The sequence below is a fragment of the Vitis vinifera genome, chromosome 7 (assembly GCF_030704535.1).
Source record: "Vitis vinifera cultivar Pinot Noir 40024 chromosome 7, ASM3070453v1".
In the NCBI taxonomy this organism is placed as follows: domain Eukaryota; kingdom Viridiplantae; phylum Streptophyta; class Magnoliopsida; order Vitales; family Vitaceae; genus Vitis; species Vitis vinifera.
This window is the reverse complement of record NC_081811.1, coordinates 4,086,104-4,103,953: the sequence shown is the minus strand read 5'-3', so window position 1 is coordinate 4,103,953 and position 17,850 is coordinate 4,086,104. Positions and strand designations below refer to the sequence as shown.

Below are 17,850 nucleotides of genomic sequence, written 5' to 3'. Positions count from 1 at the left end.
ATAAATTTTTAATTATATTTTAATTTTTTTTATAGTGAAATCAAATATAAGAAAATTATTTTTTAAAATATTTTTTTCTTCCCTCAATACTTTTTAGGAACTAAACAAAGCCTTAGGCGCTTAGTATTTGGTTGACCAGCCTTGCTTCGTTAATTTATTACTATAAGAAATATTTCTTACAAAATAAATGAATAAATAAATAAAAGCAATAGAGAGAGGATGACAACACTCAAAAAATAAGAGGTTTTCGTTTTTCCAACAATGTTCATGAGAGGAAAATGGAGCACTTTATTTATAAACTTAATTGGATAGAGTTCCCTATCAAATAACTTTACGACGAATGATGAGAGCTCTCATTAGATAGCCTCTCACAAGAGTGGCTCCATTTGACAATTTTCTTAGCAAAGGGCTACCTAGGTCTACACTTTGGATGACTCTCATCAAATAATAAAATTCATCATCTTTCACTCATAATCGGTAAAACAATAAATGTGAAGCCTCACTTATCAATCTCTTCGTCATCTTGATTTATATTAGCTGATAAATCATGTAACCTTTGTGCACATGAAAGAAAATTGAAAGTACTATACTAAATCTCACAGAGACTAGCATGGTTCATCCCAATATGTCTTGATATGCCTTAGATCCATTGAGTCATATCGAATTAAGTATCTCTAATCCCTCTAAAAAAGATTTCATAATCATGCTTTGAATCAAACATGCGATATAAGTTGTCTACAACGGCTATAAGACAAGAATGCAACGCTAAATGGTCTTACCCTCACCCTCATGACATTCAACTTTGGCTTCATTGTTTTCCTAGTAATATTCTTTTATGTCACATCTAATCATGACCATAGATATAGATAACATACTAGAGTAGCATTTACTAAATCTCTACGTCATGATATAATCAAGGGTTTCATAGTGCATAAAAGTGATCATAAAAATGTATAAGAATAACTCACATGGTAAGGAAGTAGAAATTCAAGTGATATGAATGTATATATTAAAATAACCAATTAATGCAAATGAAATATAAAAATAAACTTGATACATAAATAAATAAATTTATTAATGAATCAACTGTTTGTTACATCGTGTCATACTTTCCAAGGTTCTATCTCAAGGTTGCCGCCTTTCTTGATAAGAGTATTAATGGGTTTGCGACTTTGATTGTTAGAATCATCTCTGTCATTTCCGATTAATAGGATGTCATGAATATTCAAATATAAGATTAATATCTATCCTTGGACCATTTAACATACATATAGTGGTTTTCTTTTACCATTATAAACCCATTAGTGATAGTGGTTAAATCAAATCTAATATACCACAATCTAGATGATTGTTTTAGACCATAAATGAACTTTTGGAGTTTGTAAACTTTACGCCACAAGACCAATCAATCAATTCCTATAGATCTCTCGATTTCTTTCTTTATTGAGAAATATAAATTTAACACCATTTAGTACAATTCCAAATTCAAGCATTTGACAATGCCATAATATCTAGAATAAGATGAAATAAGGTGAATGTCACTATAGATAAGAAGTTCCTCATAGTCTATACCCCCTACTGCATCCTCCATTTGGGTGCATTCTTTTACCAAAAGTCAAGCCTTATACATCTCTATTGAACCATCTATTTCGCTTTTATCTTTAAAAACTTATTCATTCACAATCGTCTTATCCTCTAATGATATTCTAGCTAAATGAGGCAAACCTCATTAACGATACAAGGTTTTATCATAGTTTACACTCTTCCTCTAGGTGTATTCTTTTGCTACAAATCAAACCTCGTACCTCTCTGTTAAATCATTTATCTTGCTTTTAACCTTTAAAAACCTACTTATTCGTTTTTTCCCTTAGTGAAAGATCAATTAACTCCTAAATGAAGTTCTTCCTCATAAACTTCATCACCTTTTATCACTGTAACTCTTTATTTTCCATAAGTAGAAGATGAGAAAGCATCTTTATACCTTTTAGTCTTACCATTTTATGGAGCACACATGAAAGTTCCCCCCTCCACCTCCCAAATTTCAAAACAACGATGAAGAATAGTTCCACGTTTACTTCTACACACTAGTGGATCATGTGAATCATCATCTAATATACTCCCATTAGGTGGTATGTCACAATCCAAACACAAGCTCCTATTAGTTAAGTCACTCTCAACATTAATAAGTGATAGATTTTTTTGGATTTTGTTCCTTTTTTTATTATAGGCACCAGATTTTTAACATGCCCTCTCAAACATAATGAACATGCATGACTAAAACATCGACATCAATGTGACATATGTACTCCACCCTTTGTTTAGAAGAAATTTAAAATGACTTTTTTTTTTTTATCCTTTTTACATCTTCTTTTACTTTTGTTTGTATTCTATCTTTAATTACATTAGTCTTTTGCTCTACCAATGTTTTTATTAATATATATATGTGTGTGTAATTTAACTATATTTGTTAATTTAAATTCATTTAAAGCTTTGATTTATGTAGAATTTTCAACAAAAAAAAAAAGTATATGATGTAGACAATTGAAATTTATTTCTCCCTTCCTTTTTTTTTTTTTTTTTTGTGTGTGTGATGTTTTAGATGATTTGGATGATTAAAAAAAAACTTACTCTTATTTTTTAAACTTAGAGAATAGATTGCATGTGGAAAACAAAGAAAATGCAAGATATAATGGATAATTATGTTTATTTTAGTATATATATAAAATAATCCATATAATCAACAAACTAATATAAAAAAATTTAATTTAATTTTTTCATTTTTATGTATACTTAAAATAAAAATTAAAAATTAATATTTATCAAATATATAAAAATTGAGAAATAAACTTTTCCTAATATAAATTCTCACTTCTATTTTAAGAGGAAAAAAAATAATATATATATATATTTAATAACTAAAAATGTAAATATTATGAAGTAACAATTAAATACTACTTTAATTGAAATAAAGAAAAAGTTAGGTGTTGAAAAAAATAAATGTAGGAAAAAATTTTCGTTTTTTTAATAGAAAATAATAAAAATTCATATTAAATAAAAAAATTATACAAAAATATTTAGGTTTTTAATCTCAACCTTTGGCATTAAAATTAGATTTTATCTATATTATTTTTAATATTAAATATTTAGTAATTAGGGTTATTCAATAATTCTCAACAATTTTTCCAAAGACTTTACAATTTTTATTAGTTTTAGTCATCTTATAATTTTCAAGTTAATCCAATTTAATACTACTAATTGAATTTCTCAAAAAGAATATTTAAAAATATTATTTATTTCCATAAACTAAAATGAACATTTTTTTCTAAATCCTTTTCATTAGGACGTGGGACAGGTAGCCCTTAGGCTATATTTGTTTTTCATAAATTATTTTTTAAATAATATTAATTCATTTCATTGAGGTTATAAATTATTTTTTAGAAAATTAAATTTACATAAAAATTTACTTTATTATCAATCCGTTGATGTGAAATCTTGAACCCCTTGAGTCTAAACGACGTCGTTTAGATCTTCTCTATGCATTTCCAAATGCCCAGGGCGCCCACCTCTGACGCTATTGGAGTAGTGACTATGCTGAGGGTGAGAGTTTTAGCTTCAAGCTCCACGCTTTTCACAGGTTAAAAATCACCATACAAACCCTAAACTTAACCCTTTTTTTTTTGTGGGTTTTGATTCTGAGGTGTGGTTATTTTCACAGGTGAACACAAATTCATTTCTACATCCATTTCTGTGAAACCAGAGCTTGCTTTGTTTAATGGAAATGGTCATACTAGTAGGTCAGTCTCAGAGCCAATTTCTACAAGTTTCGTTTATTTACTTGATATTTATTTCAAAAAAAAAAATTGGGGTTTATTTTATGTTTTCGTTGTATTGCTAAACCCGGGGATCAAGATTAGGGTTTTGATTTTCTTTTTTGGCACAATGTCCCGGAGTTTTATGATGTTTTCCCCCCTTGTAGTTGACGGAATGGAAATTGGGTTGAGGGGGAAAAGGGGAATTCTGATGGCAGATATGATTTCCATCTATATTTTTTTGTTTAAAAAAAAGAAAAATCTTGACAATTTTGATTCAAATTTTAAATTTATTTGCAGACTTTTTCAAGGTTCTGAACCCCTTTTTTGGCCCAAATTGATCTTGAGAACTTTGATTTGAGGTGTCTGTCTGAATTGGAGTTGTGTTGATCAGTCATAACTAGTTTGTGAAGGATGGTAATTATGATGGCTAATTGATAGTAACTATCAAACATATAGTTCGGTTTTTTTATCATTAGTCCCAATGGCCTGGGAACTTACTACTACCGAAGATTGCTATGAGGTCAACATTTCTTGTATGGGAATGGTGACTAGAATCTAGAATTCAAATTACAAAAAACCTTAAAGAAGAAAGCTCATTTGAAACTTAAAGAATGAAAACCATAAAAAGGGAAGGAAAAAAAAACACACACACAAAGGAAAAGAGTTTGAAACTAGGCTAGCATAGAAGCATGGTTTTCTGAATGGGATATTTTCAGAAATATTTGAGGATGCATTTTTGCTTTTCCACAGTTGGATTTGTCTGATGATTTCACCATCACTTCTCTATTCTGCACTTCCAATTCTGTTGTAAGATAAATCTTAACATATGGGCACAATTTTATTTATTTATTTATTTATTTTTATGATTGATATCATTAGTATCACTTAGTGACTTCATTTCAAGTATCCGGTTTTGGAAAAAACTAGTCCTTTTGCAGTTCCTTGAAAAGTTCATTATGCTAAATGTTATTGGGGTATGCCTGTAAATCTTGGTGTTATGTGACTATGACCACATTTTCTGTTTGAAGTATTCCAAGTACCTTCGGCAATAAAATAATTCTGGTTGAAATGTTAGAAGAATAATAGTCCTATGATGGATGACAGATGGAATGCTGGAACCACTCATTTTATCAACTCATTCTCTAAGACGAGTCTAGTCGTGAAGTTAATGACAGAAAAGCTGGAACCCTTCATGGTATTCATACTGTGTGCCAACTTGACTCCTTTTTTCCCGCTCCAAACTCAGTTTCATACTTCCCGTGTTATCCTTTCATTTGTTTCTTTGAACAGTCATAATAAAATATATTAAATGAATCTAATGATATTGAGCTTAAATCTATACTAGAAGCAGAAAAATGATCCTGCTAGAAAGGCTTCATCTGGCACATGTTTGCCTGCAGAAAGCAGCCCCTACTTGAAGAGCAATCTTCTAAAACAGGGTAAACCTTCCCTAGCTCTTGGTCTGAAACTTGAAAACTCATGTGGTGCTTCAAAATTCAATATTAACAATGAGAATGTTTCTAATTGCAAAAGTTTGAGCTCTATTGAGAATATACTTTCCATAATCACCTTTCCTGGCTGACAGAGGGAATTTCAGCGTCTGGAAAGATCTCAAATGCATTTGTAAAGAATGTGCCAACCCAACTTGAATCCTGTGATGTATTAGAGGTAGATAACAGTTTATTTGGGGTCCTACTTTATTTATTTATTCATTTATCTTTGTAACTTTCTCTATGACATTCTTACATGTGGATTCCTAATAAATGTGTTATGTGAATGCCACAAGAGCCCAGAATCAAGTACAAGAGCAACTTCAGTTGGCGGGACCACGGTAACAGGAATTCATCTTCCAATCCGTCCTATGCATGCTTCAGAGACTGTAACCATTAGAATTAGCAACATAAGCACAAAGACAGCAGATGCCATGATACACTCAATATGCAAGTCAGTTGGTCCTTTGGAGGGGTTGCTGAGGAAAAAAGCGAGTGAAGTCAAAGCTTTTTTTATTGTGAAGAACAACTTAGACCCACAAAGCATACTTGAACAGTAAGAAACACATGCCATCTTGTACATTTAATCATATCTTGTTGCATTCATGGTTATTTTTCCATCCAGACATGTTCTGTGTTCTGTTGTAGTTGTTGATTCCGCATATCCTACTATTCTTTCTCATATTAAAAAATCATGCCGATGGCAAAATGAAGATAAAGAGTGAAAGGTGACCCGGCAAAGGCTGCCTGGAATTGTTATTGTTATTACCTTGCTTGTTGGCCAGGAACAGTTGGTGGGCTTTTCATGTCATTTCACTGCCGCATCTGCCAATGCCTTGGTTATCTGCAAGGGATGGAGTTTTCTGCCATTTATACTTTCCTAACTCAAAAAGGAATGTATGCTTATCAAACGAACATTGTAGGGGATTCTTGGTTAAATAGGTTGGTAAAAGAATATTAGTCTTACATAGGAATTCCCTAAATAGGACTGGATCTTATCCTACTCCATGCTTACTAGTTTTGGAATTCCTTTGGGTTGTTTTTTTTTCCCTGGTTATTCCTACAAAATTGGTGTAGAAAGTCTTTTGAGTGTTGTTGCAGTAGATGTTCTTCACATGTTAGTGGATCCATTTTTCAATATAGACTCTTTTATCATGTTTTACATAAATCAATGACACTCATCATTTTCATACTGATTTGCATACACTTCTGCATACATTAATGAATTATTTGTTAAAAACCACTAATTAAACTGAAAAATCGCTCCTATATTGTTAGATTGGACTGCAAGATTGTCGATAAATGCCAATGGTCAGCTTGTGTCTCAACTGAGGACTCCGGCTCTGCTCCAATGACCATCAAGGACAACAGTCAATGCAAGCTGGACGACAGGCAATGCAAACTTGGGGACCAGATCAGCAGCAGTATTGCTGATGTGAAGAGGCAAATCTTAAGGGAATTTCTTATGAAGAAATTATACCTCGAAGACTTGGAGAATCTGCATGTGTCCTTAGTACACCTTGAAAATCACCCAAACAAATTTGGTAAGTCATCCAAAAATTGACTGAGTTGCATTTATGTTTAGGTATTGCAGAGGAGGAAAAAGTCAAAGAGTAAAGTGTAAACATGCCTGCTTCTCGGGTTACTATTCAATTAGCTCTGATTTTAATGGTCATTATAGGGAGATTTTACTTGACAAATGGATGCTGAAATCCAGGATGTATTGTAGAATAGAGGAGCATATTGCTTCGGTTGTGTCCGGATCAGATTTCAAATGAATCAACTGATCGCTTCTAATGAGAAAAACCAGTGCAGAAATGGCCCCAAACAGAAGAGTTTCCCATGGGCCAAGTTTATTTCAGGCAGGAGAACAAAAATGTGTCTGCAGCTTACCAGTTGATTCTCAGCCCATAAATGAAATGCTTGTTTTTGGTTGACACGCTGAAGGTGGGTTAGTTTACAGGTTCAAGTTGGTGTTAGTGCGGTAGCAAGAATTTTACAAAATTTAAGAGTCTACTTGGGAACAATTTCAAATTTTCAAAAACTATTCTTAAAAAATAATTTTTAATAACAATTTTGAGATGATATATGCAATTGGATATATTATATTATATTTATATTTAGTTTATAAAATAAAAATTATAATATAATAGAACCCTACATCATTACGATCCATTTTTCTCATCAATCTCTGTGTTGCCCTGCTTTTCAGGTGTGTGAATGGGGCTGTATGGAGAAAGGGTTTTGAGCCAAAATAATATGTTTGAAAAATAATCCACAAAATAAACCTTCTCCCACAATAATTTTCAAACTAATACATCTTGCCCACTTTGACAAGTACATGAACTGAGATTTTTATTTTTTTAATCACAAAATCATAATTAGTAATTATGATTTTAATACTTTATTTTTAAATATAAAACCGTAGTGGATGACTACGACTTTAAATCTGAGTTTAAAACCGACGGTTTTAAGCTTGACATTATTTCAATAATTAAAATCTAGGCTAGTATTTGAGCATCAAGTTAGGATGCTTGGGTGCATAAATTGTCCTGAAAAACATCATCAAGTTTCGTTACGAATCTAAATGAATGATCAGTGATCAGTAGCTTCTATAACCGTTCATTGGCTGCCATCATTCGAGGCCGAATGTGGCTTTGAGTTCTGCCGAAGAAACAATTACTCACACAAAAAAATCCAGTAACTGAATCAATGAATCTTATTGCGTTTGTTCAAGACTCAAAAGTTCAGTAAGACAAAATCTCAGCAATTCTGTTTCCTCAACCTCTCCTGGAACCTTAAGACAAAGAAGCTACGGCTCGTGTTAATTTTCTTTTTCTATTGAAAGCAAAGACTCCGAGCGATGAAATATAACTCAAAACCAGTTAGAGAGCTGTAATATGGTTTTGTTTTGTAGCGTCTCTTGTCTTCAAACAAAAATTCTCATATGGAATGGCTTGAGTCAGATCTCAGATGTATCAGAAAAACACCAGAGGATTACAACAAAGGTGTCAATCATCAAAATCACACACATAATCCTTCAGAAAATTTTGGCTGTCAAGGTAAGCCACTGGTCTTTCCTTCACATAGCCAACAAACACTTCCCAACCCATTTCCTTCCTCAATCCCCAGGCTCCTCACCTTTCAAATTCATATTCAAGACCCTGCATGACTTTTCTCGGTTAAATTCATGCTCTGAGATACCCATTGAAGAACACTCTTCAATACGATAGTCCCTCTCATCCACTAAGCAAGGCCGCTCCTCGGTTTCCATGTTCCGCACGGCCTCTTGCCCTGCACTAAATGGCAATTCAAAGACTGAAGGGCCCGGAGGCTGCGCCCTCATCTGCACGGACCTCAACAATGCGGCCCTCCTCAAGTCAGCTGAGTGGCATATATCACTAGGCGATGATGGGAACCGGCCCTCAGAATCTGACCCACGTTGCCGAGGCTGTGCACATGCTACAGCAGCAAGGGTACATCCATGTGAAGGGCATGCTGTGGTTCCAGATGAAGATAGGGCACTAAATGGTCTTTGATACCTGTGAGGAGAAACTGGACTAGTGGGCAGACTGTCTGTTTGTGACGAGGAAATGTTTATTGGAATTTCACAGTATCTGTTGTCATCTGAATCTTCAGACATTGGTGAATATTGTAAGGACATATCATCCCTGAAAGCACAGAGGAAACACTAAGAAAAAAAATTAGGCCCCCAAAACAATTTTCCACTAGAAAATATTCCAATAAAATCTATGAAGATTCACGTGGTAGCAGGGAATCCAAAGTGGAAGAGAAGGTTAGAAAACCCAGAATGGGACTTCATGCTCTTGCTCCAAATCCATATCTAGGAAGCCAACATACTTGCTGGAAATTTACTTGTAAATATTTTCTTGGTTTCATGCACTGGGTACACCAACTCTTTCTTAGCAAATTCCAACGACTAATCCTTCATACAACCAAAATTAAATCTGCAGCAGGGTCTGATCTCCACAGACCTGGAGTTTTTTGGGTTTTTTTTCCTTATAAGAATAAGACACATGAAACTTAGATCTAATTTCTTGAGAAAATTTTGGCCATGGGGGAGCATTAACTATTTGAACTAAACCCATACTTGATTAGTCAAAATAACCATGAATCGTTTAATGAGAAGAATATTCAATTGCAACCAAAAAATGAAAAAAAAAAAAATTAAAAGCAAAATTCACCTGAGATAAAACATGGTTTCAGACCTGGCTGGAGATTCCATGAGATTTTCATGGAGTGGGTCTCCTACTGTTAATCCATTCAAGCTAGAAGCCATTATCTGCACCACAAGCAAAACTTCATGAAACCCAAGTCCCTAAATGCAAAAATACTGAAATTGAAAACCACCCCACCCCCCCCCCCCCCCCACCCCACAAAAAAAAAAAAATAAGGGGGAAAAGAAAAAGGCACGAGAATCCAGAAGAGAGAGAACCCTAAGACCATTAATGGCAGAAAGTGAAGAGGAAGCTTGTTCTTGAAGCAAGTTAATTGGAAACCCATTACACCCAATCATTGAAGAAACACAAAATTTAATGACAGAATCCAGAAATGAAGACATAACCAGAAAAATACTTGAAAAAATAAAGGAGAAATGTCAAAAATGAGAAAGAGAACCTCGCTGAGATAACGCTTGTGAGAGTGGAGATTATCAAGATAAACCTCATCTTCTGGATCTCTGCTTCTCTTCCCACTCGGCGACGACGACGACGAGGGCGAGGGCGAGTTCGATTCCGAACCCATGTGATGATAATTGGATTTTTCAAAATTAAAAGAATTGCCCAGAAATTAAAATTAAAATAAATAAAATAAATAAAACCCAAAGAAGCCTCTTCAAAAAAAAACAATTCTTCCCCTTTTTTAAAATTTTTCTGAAGAAATCAATGATGTAACAACTCACAGGAAAAGAAGCAAGCTGCCTGGTTGGGGTTTGGGAACGGCACAGATGAGCATTGCTACCGAAAGCGACGGTGCACAGTACGATCTAGGGGCGCACTTGTTACCGTGGGACAGGGACGGGTTCGAACCGGGCAAGAATGGGCCCGCACGAGAGTGGGTTTTGTTATTTCTGTGGCCAAAAAAGGCCCATCTGAGACGGCGAGTATGGCTTCTCTTTTGTACTTCAGCGAGTGGGGTGGATTAGGGAGCTGTTCCGTACTTCTGTGAGCGCAGGTCTATGGGCCTAGGAACGACGTCGTTTAACTGCATCATTTCGACACTTTTTTTTTTCAGCCTAATTTTTATCCTCTTTTTTAACCCCTCTAAGCTTAGGTAATTACTGATACACCTAAAATCTTTGTATTCTTAATAACCCTTAGAAAAGGGGGACTTTTGGGAAGAATGATTCTAAGATAAAGAGGTATATTTTTTTTGCAATAACAAATTATTAGAGGATAATTTTGTGAAAGCCATGTTTGAAAAGTCCACTTGACCATCATCTTTAAGTAAAACAAATAACGTTAATAATCTGATTATTTTATTTGGTTTGGTGCTCAAAATAAAATAAGTACAGGGCGTGACAAAGGCATTGGTTGGAAAGCGAGAGGGAGAAATAAGTATGAGATGAGATGAGACATGTCAACCTCAACAGGATGCTGAGAATATTTAAGAAATTGTAAAGACGAGATAAAAAGACCAGGACCTCATCGACTTAGCGCCTTCCAAAACAAACATTATAGAGTTGATAAAAAAGTGTTTCTGATTTGTCTTGATGGGTGTGGACGAATCCTCCAACAGTCACTTCGAAGGAAAGGGCCCTCATGCTCCATGCCGATCCATTCATCCTTTTGGTACGCCTTTTCCTATAAAAGCTTCTCCTTTACTATGCCATTTGGGATATTTGGATGCCTCTCTTTCTCATGCCTAGCCAGCCATGCCTAAGCCCATTTGTGTGTTAAAAGTCCCAGGTGAGATTACAGTTGAAACTTGAAACCCATTATCTATCAACTGAGAACTTGCAGTTGAAGAATTTCTTGTGACACTGCATTTTGCGAGGTAATAAGGCATCACTTCAACTTTATCTTCTTCCGGTCAAATACTTTCAACATCAAGCTTAAGAATACCTTTGACGACACTTATAAAAATACTTATAAAGGAAAATAAAACTTACATCTTACAATAAAATTAATACAATTTAGAACTCCATTGGTAGTGATTAGAGCGTTTTTAATCTTTTTAATACTTAAAAATTTTTATCATTTAAATATTAAAAAAACTAGAAACGATTCTTAAAAAAAATCCCAAAAAAAAATAAAAATCCTTCAATTAAAAACGCTTTAAATAAAAAGACTCCCAACCCACTCTTGACTATCAGAAAGCATTCTGTTTTTAATATATAGAAGCTCTCATGCATAAACAATCATAGAGTAGATATTGATTAATTTAGGAAACAACCCCACTAACACGGGATTCATGGATGAAGCCATGAACAAAGCAAGGTCAATGAAAGGAATCCAGGATGCATTACACCATTAGAGAAGCACTCCATATGGTAATACTAATACATATATCCTGTGACTAAATTATTGAACTACGACACATGCAACTATCTTCAGGACCATCGGTAGATGGCAATGTACCAGGACAAGATTGAAACTGTAGATATGAGACCCAAGGTTAAGGTCAGGGACTTGACCCCATCCCGAAACAGCTATTCCACAGTCATTAACCCCAGGGTCAATACCTTACAGCCCTATGTAACTTAGTTACGTGAGTGTTTATTCTAGCTATATTTGATATAGAGCCTAGAGGGGTAAAGTTGGCCCTACATTCTATGCTACACGGCTCTGAGAGCCCATGAACAATGATGAAGAAGAGGACCCACTATCCCCAACCTCCACCTACTCTCTCTCCATTCCCCTCTCTTGTGCTACAAATCAAGTCGATACAAAAGCCCAAAAGAGAAGGGGACCCATGTCAGATTCCAGCAGGATTCCTCTGAGATGCCCCTAAACATGCTACAAATGCTAGAAAACAGCTTTAATGATAGAGGATCTTAATGCTAAATAAAGTCTCCCAGCAATCTTACAATCTCCCAGTTCCATAGGGCACACTTATCCACCAATGCTCACTTTCCCTTTATCCATACAACCTTTCTGCCCCATGTCCACTCTGATGATGCCTTGCCATGACACTCTCCCTCCTACACGGAGATATAAAGCAAAAGGTTAAAGCCCCAGCCTTGGTCCCCAAGTTCTCCAACCTCCTACAGTATGAGGGTCAAATAATACAAATTTAATATCTTAAAAAGTAAAAAATGAGTTGCAACAGCATGGGATCTTCTTATGGTCCCGAACTGTGATAGTGATGAATATGATGATAATCCACAAAATAGGTCCCCAGGATCCAAGCCCCTCAATCCAATGCGAGGCAACGCACTTGTTAGGGCTGAGAAACCGACTAAAAAGGTCACACACAAAATCTTTGATGAGTGGTCAGATCTACACCTAACAAGGAATTCAGGCACCCATGTGGGTCAGATCATTGGCTCTCAAATCCAACGTGACAAGGGAAATTAAATACTGGGAGACCACAGCTCACCTAACAAAACAGTCATGTGGATTCAGCAGTTCTCAAGCAAGAAACAAATTTGTGGGGCTAAGGATATGATATTATTATCACACAAATGGGTTAATTGGGTCCCATAATAAGAAACCCAAACTTCAACTCTCTTCCCAATGTAGGGTCCAGTTGAGTACACTAAGAGTCACATAAATATGATGAAAAGGTCAAAATAATTGTGGGTGTTATTATTTGAGGCCCCAATCTGGGAAAATGAATGAGCAAATCATGCAACTAAATGATATCTTATCAATAATCAAACACCATCAACACCAATTACGGATACAAGGAAGACCAAAAGGCTAATTATTGGAGATAGATCATTGGGACAGTAATTACAATGGACTAAGAAATAAAATATCAAATGAAAAAATCGTGTCCTTAGGCCGTGAAATGTGTGAAAAGCTTGGTAGATTATTAGCCCAGTGGCCGCACAACTCATCAGACATTATGTCCTGTTTGCTCAATATTGAGACATGATGTCTAACGCTGTTCAGGACCAGAGAACCTAAACCCCAATTGCAAAAGTAGGATGTACTAGCCATAATTTTCTATTGAAGAATAACATGCTTAGCACATCAGCCAAGAGAAATAAAATAATAATAATTTTAACAATGAGAACAGTTACTCTCATGAGTTGGACTTCATTTCCAACTTCACATCACAGATTCACAGCCAGAGCGGCTGAGAAAGAATGGAAACTGAAATAAGCGCTTCACATTTGAACAAATGAAATATGCATTTAACGTAGGAAAAAATGACGAGTCAAATGCAGATCATATGCATAGAGGCCAATAATTTCATCAGTTGATGAAGCAAAACCAGCAATGGCGGTTCATACATAGCTCATCTGCTGTACAGAAATATTAAGATCTGCTAAAAATTACATAGAAGAAGATATAAATTAATGGGGAATGCAAAAGCTATACATAAATGAGCTCTCTCCTTCTCTAATCACTCTACCTGGAAGACACTGGGTTCAATGTTCTGGTGAGTCCATTGAGTGCACCGTATCCTTTGGAACTGAACCCCAAGCACCCCAGTAGTCCCTGCCTGTACGGCAAAAACGTTCTCTTCTTCATTTCCTCCGCTTGAGCTCTATTAGCAGTGTAATGCAGCTCGTGAGGCGACGGAGGTACACGCCGTTTTGCAGCAACGCCGTTGGTTGGCTTTCCCGAACCTGATTTTTTGGTGGAAGCTTGTTTGCTTCCCTTTTGCCTCTGCTTCCCTTTCTCTTTCTCTTTCTGAGCCTCCGCCGCTGCAGATGGCGCCGTTTGAGGTTTCTCGTCTGTTGAAGAAGAGAATGGAAGAGAAGTTGAAGAGAGTTTTTTTTCTTTTGAGGGCGAGAAGGAGATCGAAGACCAGAACTTCTCTTTGCTATTCCCTCTCCCTTCGCTTTTGCTTCTGTACAAAAGGTCCTTCAGAAATACCCATTTCTTCGAATTCCTACCGGACGATGATGATCTCGAGGACGAAGCGGAGCCAGACGGTGTCGTTTCCGTGGACGGAGTATCAGTCTTTTCACACTCCAGCTCCTCGGAGTCTAATGCGCGCTCGTTAACCTCCTCCTGCTCTCCGCGAACAGGCTCTTCGTGCCACTCGAACGCTGCGTTTCGCAAAGGCGACATAGATCTGGCTTTTCTGTGCATAGATCTGTTGCGCAATCTCAGATCTCTCCCTCTCACCACCGACCTCTCGCGTTTCTCAAACTCTTCACCATCCTTGCTCTCCTCGTCCTCCTCTTCACCTTCAAGATCCATTAACGGCGCCAAGATCTGCGGCCTCTGTAAGTGAGACGACAGCTTCATCGGCCTGATCTGGCCATTCAAGAACAACTCATCCGCCGAACTCATCGATCCCGATGGCCCCTTCCCGTCCGACGAAAACCTCGAAGAGAATTCGAACTCGAACGATCCGGACTCGGACGAACTGACCACGAACCCCGAGTCGCACGCCGCCACCGCCTTCGACGACAGCACGAAATGCATTGGACTCGCCGGCGCACTGTAGAAGTAGCCTGTCGGCCCTCGCCCGGGGCTCGACGGCGCACTGACGTACGGAGTCGAGCAGGTGCTGTCGATGTCTTCACTGAAACGATAAGTTTCGTTCGTATCAACTGGTTCACCATCGTTGAGGTCGGGTTCACCATTGTTAGGGTTTTGAAGCACCATTCTGAGAGAGAATGAAGGTTGAGTTCTGACTTGGCTTGTTGGACACGCAATTATTTTACGCAGAGAGTGAGCTCTGCGAACGATGAGAGTGAGTGAATATAAGCTCAGGCAGTTTTGTCATGCTGTCATGTTTTTCCCTCCTTTTAAATCATCCAGAGTCGCCTTGTTTCATAACGTCAATAACTCGTCTATTTTTAGGCTTCGGTGATGACATTACCCATTTAACCTTGTAGGTGTAACCTTTAAAGTAGTGAAATTACCGTGCTACCCTTGGAAGCAAATTCTAAGTAGATTTCGCGTAGCTATAGCCTATAGGTTATTAATGAAAAAAAAAGTTTAATTAATTAATTTTTGTTATAATTATCATTTATCGATGGCAATAGAGAAAAAAAGAATACAATAAGTAAAGAAATAAAATAATAATAATAATAATTTCTTAAAATATCATAATACATTGAATATGGTACCCAAAAAAATAAGCGTGGATAGGAAAGTCCTACGACTCACGCCAACAAAATGACAAATGCGGAGAAGAATAAGGTTAGAAAGGGAAAAAGTGTAAAGTGGAGGGGCATAATTGGGGAATAGTAAAAGAGGAAAGAGAGAGGATGTTGGGATTACAAAGCACGTGATGTCAGCAGTGAGGAAGGTGAGGGGAGACGTGGCGGCACGTGCCTGGTTCGTCTCCCCATACCCTGCTATTTAAATTAGTTTCCCATGCCTCTGACTTTGTCCATTATTGGTTTCTCTCCACTTCTCCTCTCCTACGCTTCTCTTCATTTAATGCAAAATGGGTCGGATCCGGTGCGAACAATTTGGGCCACGGGACCGAACAATTGGGCCGCATCTTCTGGACGGCTCCCTCCTATGTCTTTGTGGGCCTGTCTTCTATTATAAAATTTTCCTGCAATTTAGAAATAACATATTTCTCAAAGTCGACAAAAATAATATTTTAAATATGGTTAATAATATGAAAAAACCTTTAATATTGAAGATGTACAACACAAAAAAAAAAATGTAGTATTAATTGGAGATTGAATATTTATCATTCAATTAAAAGAGAAAAATATTGGCAAAGGAAAAAACCTATGAGACTAAAAGAAGGAAAAAAGTTTTGTCAAATTAATATATTTAATGCAATTTTTTATTTTATAAATATAAAAATATTTTTAATTATGACAATAATATATTCCAGGTGGGGACAAGGTAGAGAATGGGTCCCACCATGTCTCGTATTCGAGTTTTTATAGTTTTCCCCAGCCCCTATTAATACCTCGTCCTCACCCTAGAAGGATTTTTTGTCATCCCTTAGACTAAGGTGCTAAGGTATAAATGTGGTTTGGGTACAAGTAACTTGACGAAAAATATAAATAAGGTACAGAGAGTTGAATTGGTAAGAAAAAAAGTAACCTATTTAGGCAAAAAGTGATTTATGTACGAGGTATAAAAGAGGTGATCGATTATGAAGAATTTGATTTATGTATTAAAATATAATAATATAATTTCGACATCAATGTCGAAAAAACATCATCGGATATTAAGATACAGATAATATGATAGTGATATAAAGAATATGATATTTGTAACCAAAAAAGTGTCTTAATCGTTAAAGTCAAAATAATATGACCTCGGTGCTAAGAATGTATAAAAAAAGTGTAGATATAAAAAATAGATGCTAAGTAAAATTAAAGTAATCTACTTGTTACGATATGAAAATAATAATTCAAATGTTAAGATGCTAATAATGTGATATTGGGATAAATAATGTAATATCGGTACTATATTACAAAAAATATGACCTAAGTAAGTACAAATAATATAAGTGTAAAAAAATGTTACAATATTATGATACAAAAAAAAGTAATCTGGGTATTATTGTACAAATAGGTACAAAAAGTTTGACCAAATATGAAGAATCTAATTTATGAAAAATATAACCAATATATGAAAAATGTTATTAAGGTATTAATCAAAGAAAAATGTGATATAAATACAAAAATATGACTATGGTACAAAAATGTATCAATAAAATATGAATAAATGACTAAGTAGTATTAAGGTATGAAAAATATAATAGTATAAATAATATAATTAAAATATAAAAATATAATAAATATATGAAAAATGTCATTAGGGTATTAATCAGAGAAAAATGTGATATAAATGCGAAAAATATGACTATGGTACAAAAAAGTATTAATAAATTATGAATAAACAAGACTAAGGTATTAAGGTATGAAAAATATAATAATATAAAGAATATAATTAAAATATAATAAATATATAAAAAAATGTGACTAAAGTATCAAGGAATAAATAATATAATTAATATAGGATTGACTTATAAAAAATATCACTAAGGAATAAAACAAATGTAACTAAGATAAGAAAAAATGGAACAATGGCATCAAGGTATGCATTTTGTCAATTGTATGATTAAAGTACAAATGGATAAAAAAATGTATAAAATAAATATATAAAAACAAATAAGTAATTCTAAATTAAATTAAAATTTATAGTATAAATATGTCGTTGCAAATATCATATTACAACTATTAATCAAAACCCCCTTCATTTAATTAAATTTTAAAATCGAAAACATAAATTTGGAGCAATGACCCCTTTTTTTTTTTAATAAAAATACTTTTCAACAATTTTTTAATTTTTATTTCACATTGAGTATTTTTTAAATAAAAGTTTTAAGGGTAAAAAATAATACATTTATTATTTAGAATATTTTTCTAAATATGGGTGTAATTTTTAATATATGTAAAACATTTTTCTAAATATGGGTAT

General features: G+C 35.0%; 3 protein-coding genes across 5 annotated transcripts; 1 reads left to right on the top strand and 2 right to left on the bottom strand.

Annotated features, from left to right (window-relative positions):
- Positions 1 to 3,500: 3,500 nt before the first annotated feature.
- On the top strand, positions 3,501 to 7,108 carry LOC104879793 (uncharacterized). Of its 2 annotated transcripts, none has more exons than XM_010653928.2 (7): positions 3,501 to 3,634; positions 3,716 to 3,794; positions 4,917 to 5,007; positions 5,161 to 5,251; positions 5,398 to 5,480; positions 5,599 to 5,858; positions 6,581 to 7,108. In XM_010653928.2, exons 1-7 carry the CDS (start codon positions 3,535 to 3,537, stop codon positions 6,864 to 6,866), a joined length of 990 nt encoding a protein of 329 aa, XP_010652230.1. In that variant the 5' UTR covers positions 3,501 to 3,534; the 3' UTR covers positions 6,867 to 7,108. The 2 variants fall into 2 exon arrangements, with proteins under 2 accessions (XP_010652230.1, XP_010652229.1); XM_010653927.2 differs by having other exon boundaries at positions 5,158 to 5,251.
- Positions 7,109 to 7,998: 890 nt separating this feature from the next.
- Positions 7,999 to 10,477, bottom strand: LOC100257226 (uncharacterized). 2 transcript variants are annotated; one of them, XM_002275089.4, is made up of 3 exons: positions 9,941 to 10,477; positions 9,508 to 9,605; positions 7,999 to 8,973 (listed from the first exon to the last, which is right to left on the bottom strand). In XM_002275089.4, the coding sequence occupies exons 1-3, from the start codon at positions 10,064 to 10,066 to the stop codon at positions 8,424 to 8,426; spliced, it is 774 nt and encodes a 257-aa protein (XP_002275125.1). In that variant the 5' UTR covers positions 10,067 to 10,477; the 3' UTR covers positions 7,999 to 8,423. The 2 variants fall into 2 exon arrangements, with proteins under 2 accessions (XP_002275125.1, XP_019076874.1); XM_019221329.2 differs by having other exon boundaries at positions 10,224 to 10,382.
- A 3,164-nt stretch (positions 10,478 to 13,641) lies between these two features.
- On the bottom strand, positions 13,642 to 15,195 carry LOC100262334 (uncharacterized). The gene has a single exon (XM_002275032.5). It carries the CDS (start codon positions 15,052 to 15,054, stop codon positions 13,843 to 13,845), a length of 1,212 nt encoding a protein of 403 aa, XP_002275068.1. The 5' UTR covers positions 15,055 to 15,195; the 3' UTR covers positions 13,642 to 13,842.
- Between the last annotated feature and the right edge of the window lie 2,655 nt (positions 15,196 to 17,850).